The sequence below is a fragment of the Mesoplodon bidens genome (genome assembly GCF_964165515.1).
Source record: "Mesoplodon bidens genome assembly, chromosome: 5".
Taxonomy (NCBI): domain Eukaryota; kingdom Metazoa; phylum Chordata; class Mammalia; order Artiodactyla; family Ziphiidae; genus Mesoplodon; species Mesoplodon bidens.
In genome coordinates, this window is record NC_138161.1 from 2310742 (window position 1) to 2319185 (window position 8444).

Below are 8444 nucleotides of genomic sequence, written 5' to 3' on the forward strand. Positions count from 1 at the left end.
GTATATACTCACACGTCTACTTAGGTTATAAGCTCCACAATCTATCATTTTTGCTGCCGGTTGTCTTTACACCCACCTGCTCAGCATTCCCAATGCCCTCTGCATCCCTTCCACAGACACTACTCTCCGTGTGGTGCGATCAGCCTTCAGCGTCACAGCTTTCCTTCGGTACTTCTTGTAGAGCAGGTCTGCTGGGAATTCATTCTACCACTTTTCTCTGAAAATGACTTTATTCTACCTTGAAGGATATTTTCACTGGTTGTAGAATTCTGGGTTCACGTTTTTTCTTTCGTTTACTTTAAAGATGGTTTTCTGTTGACGTCAAGCTTCCACTGTTTCTGATGAGACGTCGGGTACCATTGGTACCACTGTTTCCCTATATTGAATGTGTCTTTTTCCTCTGGTGGCTTTTGCAATCTTCTCCTTCTATTCTCAGATATTTAAATATGATGTGTCGAGGTGTGTGTGGGGGGTTGTCTTTATTCTGGTTGGGGTCTCTGATCTTCTTGGATCTGTGGTTTGGTGTTTTTAATCAAATTTGGAAAAAATATTAGCCATCATTTATTTAAATGTTTTTTCTGCCTCATTCTCTTTTCTTTTCCTTCTGTGACCCAATTACATGCACGTTAGACTGCATTATATTATTCCTCACTCATGGAGGCTCTGTTCACCTTTATTATAAACGTTTTTTTTAAACATATTTATTTATTTATTTATGGCTGCGTTGGGTCTTTGTTGCTGCACGCAGGCTTTCTCTAGTTGCGGCGAGTGGGGGCTACTCTTCCTTGTGGTGCACGGGCTTCTCATTGCGGTGGCTTCTCATGTTGTGGCTCACAAGCTCTAGAGTGCAGGCTCAGTAGTTGTGGCACACAGGCTTAGCGGCTCTGCAGCATGTGGGATCTTCCCAAACCAGGGATTGAACCCGTGTCCCCTGCATTGGTAGGCGGATTCTTAACCACTACGCCACCAGGGAAATCCCTATTGTAAACTTTTTTCCCCCTTTCTGTGCTTCAATTCAGGTAATGTCTATCGGTCTGTCTTCTAGTTCACTGATTCTTTCTTCTGGATGGTCCAGGTAGCTCTCGATCCCATGCAATAGATTTGTGAATACAGATACTTTCCTCTTCAGGTACAGGATTTCTATTTGGCCCCTTTTAGAGTTTTCCTAGCTTTCCAAATCTCCCCATCTCATTGTTAATTACACACATATTTCCCTATAGATTCTGATCATGGCTACTGTAAAGTTTGTATCTGTTAACTCCAATATTTGCACTGTGTCAGCCTATTTCTACTTGCAGTTTCTTCTCTTGATTATGGGTCACATTCGCCTGCCTGTTTCTCCAGGTGTTTAACTCTCTGGTCAGTTCCTTCAGCCTCTCAGTTGTTGTTTGTCTCTGGGTCCCTTGGATCTTGTCCCCTGTGTGTGCACTTCAGGAGCTGGACAGGACTTGAAAGAAGTTAATATGTAGACATTGGGGCTCCCCCTTCTGGGGTTCCCTCCTCCCTAGGGTAGTCCCCTTCCATTTCTAGAGACTCTGCAAGCCCCAAACTCTCACCTTGGACTCCCCTGGTCAACGAGCCTGCGGCCTCCATTCGAGTGCCATGCCCGTGTGCCACAAGATGGGGAGCACCCTCAGAGAAAACATCAGATAAACATGCATTCGGGGGTCACATCCCCTCCACTTTCCACCTGCCTTTGGCCCTGGTCCAGCACCTTCAAAAAATTGTGTACTTTTTTAAGCATTGCATCCAGAGTTCGCGATTATTATCAGCATGAGGGTCAGTCTAATGTAAGTAAGTCTCTCCACCAGTATCAGAAGCCAGAAGTCAAGAGGCAAAACATTTAAAGACAATTTCAATGGAAAGTGTCCCATCGGAGCTTCTGCAGCCCTCACCAGCTCGTGGGAACAGAGTCAACCCCTTTCTGCTGACGTAGGAACTCAGACCCCAGCAGCCTCCTCAGGCTGTGGTTTGGGGTCCCCAGGAGCTTTGGCACGCTGTTCCACCAGCCACAGGCCCCTCACTGCTGCGGGGAGCTGCCACATTCTCCCTGCCTCCACTTAAACCCCTGCCATTTGCTGCCTTCAGGGGTGGTCACTCCTTTTGTTTCTTCCCCACCCTCTCTCTTCAGGGCTCAGACCATGGCCTGGATCTGGACTCCTCTGGTCCTCCCCTTCCCCATGCACCCTCACCCCAGCACCCCCGAGATGCTGGCTGTAACTTCCTCCTCCTGGGTCCCACCTGCAAATCAGCTCATGCAGCTCGAGGTCTGGGGCCAAGGCTTGGCAGCCGGCTATTCACGTAAAGGTTCAGCCCTGTTGCCCCACACACACCTCACCCTCCAGGGTGATAAGTGATTTCAGAGGAACAGCACAGGAACCCAGAGATGGGGTGGTCCCTAGAGCCAAAGGAGAGTCTCAGGCCAGGGACAGCGTGTAGTGAGAAACTCCAGAGATCCCTAGAGTTTGCTTTGGAGTTCAGAGCCTGACTGGGGGAGCAGGGAGGGCTCCCTGGAAGAGATGTTGTAGCAGCTGGACCTCCCGGACGGGCATGCTGGGGCGTGGGGCGGTGGGTGACACGGGTTGTAAGAAGCGCTCTACGCAGATGGTCCCCTGACTCACGTGCAGTAAGGCCAGGATAGAGGAGCGCTGGCGGGAGGGCCCCGACCTGGCACCTGGAGCGCACAGGGCCTGAAGCCGCGTGGGTGGCCATTCTGAGGGTCTCCATTCACACGGGCTCTTGGCCCCCTTCTCACCATCCCAGACATTTGGCGCCGCAGACTGGGAGGTTTTCCACATCGGGGAGAGGGTGTTTCTTGCCGTCGCAAATAGTCACCGCTACGACGTGGAAAAGCAAGTGCAAAACAACTCCTACGTCATAGACTCCGTCATCTACGAGCTGAACGTCACCACGCAGACGTTCGTCAGGTTCCAGGAGATCCGCACCTGCAGGTACCAGGGCGCAGGGTGGGGGGGCAGGGATCCAGGGGGACCTGCTTCCTGCCTGGCAGCCCCCAGACGGCAGGGCGCCTGTGCCTCCCGGAAGCCACGGGAGCCCCACCCGCTTCCTCAAGGTGTGACGTGGTCTCACTCCCCACTCCCTGTAGACCTACTTTCTCCAGGGCCAGCTGAGTGATTGTGGCTTCTGTTGTAATCTTGACTCTGCTTTCAAACGATGTGGCTTGTGTGTGTGTTTTTTACAATTCGGTGTTTTTAACTTAAATTCACAGGTGTGTGCAACCATCACCACAGTGACTTTAGAATATTTTCATCATCTCAAAAAGAAACCCCACCCTTTAGCTATCTTCGCCTCTCCTCCCACCTCCCCAGCCTCTGGCACCTACCAGTCTGCTTTCCGTTCCTCTGGGTTTCCCCGTTCTGGACACTGCCTGTGAACGGAATACATAGGTTGTGGTCTTTTGTGTCTGGCTTCTTTCACTCGGCATGTTTTCAAGGCTCATCTACGTTGTACCTCAGTGCTTCACTCCTTTTAATGACTGAGTGATATTCCACTGTATTTATTTACCACACTTTGTTTATCCCTCATCAGTTGATGGATATTTGTCTGTTTCCACCTTTTGACCAAATGGTGTGGTTCTGAAGAATAAAAATATGCTTCACATTACTGTCAGTGGGCTTCCTGTCATGCTGCTTTGGAGGAAAAACAGGAAGTCACACCAGATGCTCACTTCCTCCTGGATTAAGCAGAAGCAGCTTCTGATGTGAGCTGTGGGGCAGACAGTTTAAGTCAACACTTTGCTGTTTGCGTCTTTTCCACGGCCTCGGTTTTAGAACCCAGCTGCGACTGGCAGAATACCGCACGGGGACCACATGGCTGCCCTGCCGCCCGCAGCATGAGGTGATGCCCCTCAATGAGCATGGACATGGCCAGGACTTTTTTTAATGACCGAATCGTGACTGGCCATGCTTGGAAGTGGCCTGAGACAGGATTCCAAACAATAGAAGAAGGAAGCAGTGAGGAGCCCCACGGCCCCCACTGGCCTCAGCCCCCCTGCATGTCCCCAGGGACCCCCACGGGCCCTCTCACATCCAGGGTCCTGTAGGAGCTCTAGGCCAGCGCCCTCATACCCCACTGAGAAGGAACTCAGGGGTGAGTATCGACCAAGAGAGAATGGCCCTCTACTGCCTGAATAAGCCATAACCCTGAGGCCACTGGATGCAGATGCGCTGGCCTGACCTTTGGCATCCAAGTGACTCCCACTTGCTGCAAGGCTGTGGCCTCAGTTTCCTTATCTGTAAAGTGGACACAGGACAGTAATGCAGTAATCAGAGTGGTGACTGGGGACCATGGCTGATGCCCAGGTTGGCCTCCTTGGATAGACAGGGCTCTGGGATGTCCTTCCTGGAAGCCCTCTGTCAGACCCCTGGGAACTGAGCCATCTCTGAGCACAGACTCACCCTTAGCAAGTTCAGGAGGCACTTGTTGAAGACAGGATGCAGTGGTCTGTTTGCAGTAAGAACCACAGCTTGCAAATGTAGGGGAATGTCTCTATGTCAGCAGACCCTGCTGGCACCTGAACGGCTGTCAGGGAAGGAGCTGGTGAGTGGGTGACCTCACGGCCAGTGTCCTCAAGTTCCTGCCTCCAGAGGGTGCTGCAGGCCTTCATGGAGTGACCACGAGCTTGGGACTGTTCCTCTATTTCAACCTCTTCTAAGTGAGTGACCTTTGCACCCATGTTCATAGCATCAGTGTTGACACTTGTAACCCAAGTGTCCATAGACAGAGGACTGGATAGACAGAATGTGGTCCATCCACACAATGGCATATTGTTCAGCCTCAAAAAGGAAGGACATTCTGACACCTGTGAAAACACGGATGAACCTCAAGGACATGATGCTCAGTGACATAAGCCAGTCACAAAAGGACAAATGCTGTACAGTCCACTGATATGCAGTCCCTGGAGGAGCCAGATTCATAGGGACAGACAGCAGGACATTGGGGGCCAGGGGCAGGGGGAGGGGATGGGAGGGAGTGTTTCACGGGGACGGAGTTTCAGCTTGGGAAGATGGAAATTCTGGAGACGGACGGTGGTGACGGTTGCACAACAGTATGAATGCGCTTAATGCCACTGAGCTGTGCACTTAAAAATGGGTAAAATAGACAGTTTTGTGTTGTGTGTATTTTAGTACAATTAAATTTTTTTTATTTAAAAAAGTGAACAATTAATTTGTATTTCCCGGGAATAGACCAACTGGCTGCGTGATTGAGAAAATCGCTCCCCCATCTGTGGATTTTGGAAGTGGGACCTACCCCACTGAATTCTGAGATTAGGGGAGAACTGGCTGAACTCCAGCCCCCCGAGTTCCACGGCAACATCTCCGAGTCCTGTGCCCTAATGTCTGCTCACTTGCTTTTGCAGTGCCCTGGACTGGGAGTTCTTCTCAGTGGGAGAAGATTCTTTCCTGGTGGTTGCAAACTCCTTCGACGGAAATACCTTCTCGGTAAACAGTATTATTTACAGGTAAAGGCCGTGCCCCTCCTCACCACCTCGGGTCACCTGGGGTGTGCTTGCCTTCCCCACTGGTGACCACAGGCTCAGAGCGAGTCACAGGTTATCGGGCCCTGTGGGTCACCTGGCAGCCGGTGCACCGGAGTGCAGGCTAAGTCTGCGTGATGCCCCTGGGTTAGCCAGGTGACCACTAGTCTCTCTGATGCTCACGACTTTGGATTCTGGCCAGAGATGCTGTGTGTGGATACACCAATTTGAGAGTTATTCGTATATTATCCTATTAAATGTTTCCATCCAGGCCTACGGTAGATCCCTCTGTTTTTCATGTGTCCTTCAATAAAATTTTACACTTCGTCATAGAGGCACTGTGGTGTTTGCAATACCTTCGCTTCTGGGAGTTTTCCGAGTTGTAAGCACATGTCCATTTCCATCTGCGTAATCTGACAATTAATTGTTGTGTCTGGCCATCCAGCCACATTATCTCTTTCAGCTCTAATGGTTTCCTGAAGAAATGTCTGTGGGAGCTCTAGAAGTATAAGTACACCTACAAATAAAAGCAACTTTGCCTCTGTATTTCTAATGCTTTTACTGCTTATCTAGTTTTCTCAATTAGCTAGAAATTCCAGGATGATTTTGAATCGTAGGAGAAGTGACCGGCCGTTCTGTCTGACTGATATGATGGAAACGGTCTGGGTGTTACACACTTTGACAGGATGTGAGCAGTCTCACCCCGCTGGCATTCTTTAGTGCCTGACGGGCATCTTCCCAGTCAATCTGTTGACATAATGATTTATGAGAGGTGACCTTGCACTCTGGCAGGAGCGTCCCTTAACGAGGATGTGCAATTATTTAACATGTCACTGGCTACCAATCATTATGATTGATTTCAGATTTTTGTATCTGTAATAGGAAATGAAATTGCTCTGTGATTTCTTCTGGACACTTGATATGGAACCTAACTTAATAGGCACACCACCTACACCTGTGGGCTGGGATAGTTTGAACAGTAGGACTAATCTGTTTTCTTTACAATGTGGTTAAATTCAGTTACAAAGCCGTCTTGGCCTGGTTCCTTTTCAATAGTGTTTGTGGAGCAGCTTGTCCAGTCTCCCCCGTGACTATTGGTTTAATCAGGTTCTATGTCTCTTCCTGAGACAAGTTTGCTTATTTATACTTAATTAGAAAAATCATCAATTTTCTTTAGACTTTCTAATTAATTGCTGTTTTCAACAAGACAAAGTAATTTAAAAATTTTAAGTAATTTTAAATTTTAAGTAATTTAAAATTTTAAAAATTTAAGTAATTTAAAAATTCATGTGGAAGAATAAATTTTCAAAGATGGCCAAGAAAATGTTGAAAAGGAGAATAGTGAAGGAGATCCTGACAGCATGCAAATAAAGCAGTATGATTTTTGTTAAACATAAACAAATATGTAGAAGGAGTAGAATACAGTCCAGAAAAGAGCCGATCTTTCACAATCATCTAGTGTGATAATGCTATATTTCAGCTCAGTGAGAAAAAGACGAATTAATAAAATAATTTCCTGTAATTTTCTGTCCATCTGGAAGAAAACACACCTATACCTCTGCGTCATATTATACACAAAGTAAATTTTATAAGGAGCAAACACCTAAATGTCAAAAATTCAACAACAGAAATATTAGAAGAAAAGCTAAGATGACTTTGTAAAACCTCAAAGTTCTGCAGAGAAGATGTGAGACCTTCCATAGGCTGGAAAGAGGCCACCAGGCCGACCACCTACATTTAAAGGTTTTCTATGGAAGGGGCATCCCATTTAAAATCAAAGGACAAACTGTCCACAATACATAAGGCAGAACAGGAACCCCACAAATTAATAAAAGATTTTTTTTGAATTTGGAAAAATGGGCAAAAGATATGAATAGGGGTCTTCAGAACTAAAAATGGACAATGTGAATAAACATGTTAGAAATTGTTTCAGAGCGCGAGGATGACGCATTTCCCCCATCTGTTTGGATGCTGTTTAAAGACCCACAGTGCTGAGTGTGTGTGTGTGTTCGGTGGAGGGCGGGGGCTGGCCCTTCACCACTAGGACAGGAATCACCCCAACCTTTCCAGAAAGTCATCTGGAAAAACATTTAAATTAAAACTACGACTGCTTTTGATCCAGGCGGCCCACTCTGGGGCCTCCACCCAAAGGAAACAGAGCTACCTGTCGATAAATCCCTTTTGAAGGGCAAAACCTAGAAACCGCTGACTGTGCCGGGGCAGGACGAAGAGCTGGGTGCAGCGTCCTCATGTGGGAGCGGGGGTCACAGAGCCGTGTGCCGGCAGTGGGGTTCCTGCGTCCAAAGATGGGTGCCATACCCGAGCGGTGCCAGGTGTGTGTCTGAGGGCCGTGCCTCACTGCCAACCCCAGAAGTGAGGAGGGTGCTTCAGCTCAGACCCCGTTATTAACCCACCAGGAGCCCCTCCCCATCCCCCGCCCGACGGAGGCATCCGAAGGCAATCTCGGCTGGGAGCAGGACCCTGGGTGGATCAGAGCAGCTGCGGGGTCTTGGACAGGGCAGGTTCCCCCTTCCGGGCCTCAGTTTCTTCTTTGCAGGCTGAGAAGGCCCCTCCTGGCCCAGCTCCCCGTGATGATAACCTGGGGGGATTGTGAGGCTGGGATGCTTGGCCCCTCAATGCTGTGCCCGGTGGGAGAAGCAGGTGAAGAAGGCCTGGCGAGGATCACGGCAGGGGAGGTACAGTGGGAGCCCGACGCCCAGGCACCTTCTCCTCTCCCTGAGAGCAGCCTGGCACCAGCGCCCCTGTCCCGAGGCTGACAGTCTCTCCCCACAGGTGGCAGGGGTACGAAGGCTTCGTGGCCGTGCACAGCCTCCCGACCTTCGGCTGCAGGGACTGGGAGACCTTCCGCACGGCTGCCGGCTCCTACCTGGTCTACTCCAGCGCCAAGGAGCCGCTGTCCCGGGTGCTGAAGCTGAGGACAGGGTGA

The 8444-nt window shown here is 49.4% G+C and overlaps 1 protein-coding gene across 1 annotated transcript in view; it reads left to right on the forward strand.

The window, feature by feature from the left end:
- The window catches only part of TSPEAR (thrombospondin type laminin G domain and EAR repeats), a gene marked incomplete at both ends in the record, with an annotated part of 60157 nt that extends 51713 nt beyond the window's left edge, over positions 1 to 8444 (forward strand). The window contains 3 exons of the mRNA XM_081235843.1: positions 2764 to 2951; positions 5381 to 5482; positions 8291 to 8444. Coding sequence (XP_081091969.1) covers positions 2764 to 2951; positions 5381 to 5482; positions 8291 to 8444 — 444 coding nt within the window. The remainder of the gene's footprint in view (positions 1 to 2763; positions 2952 to 5380; positions 5483 to 8290) is intronic.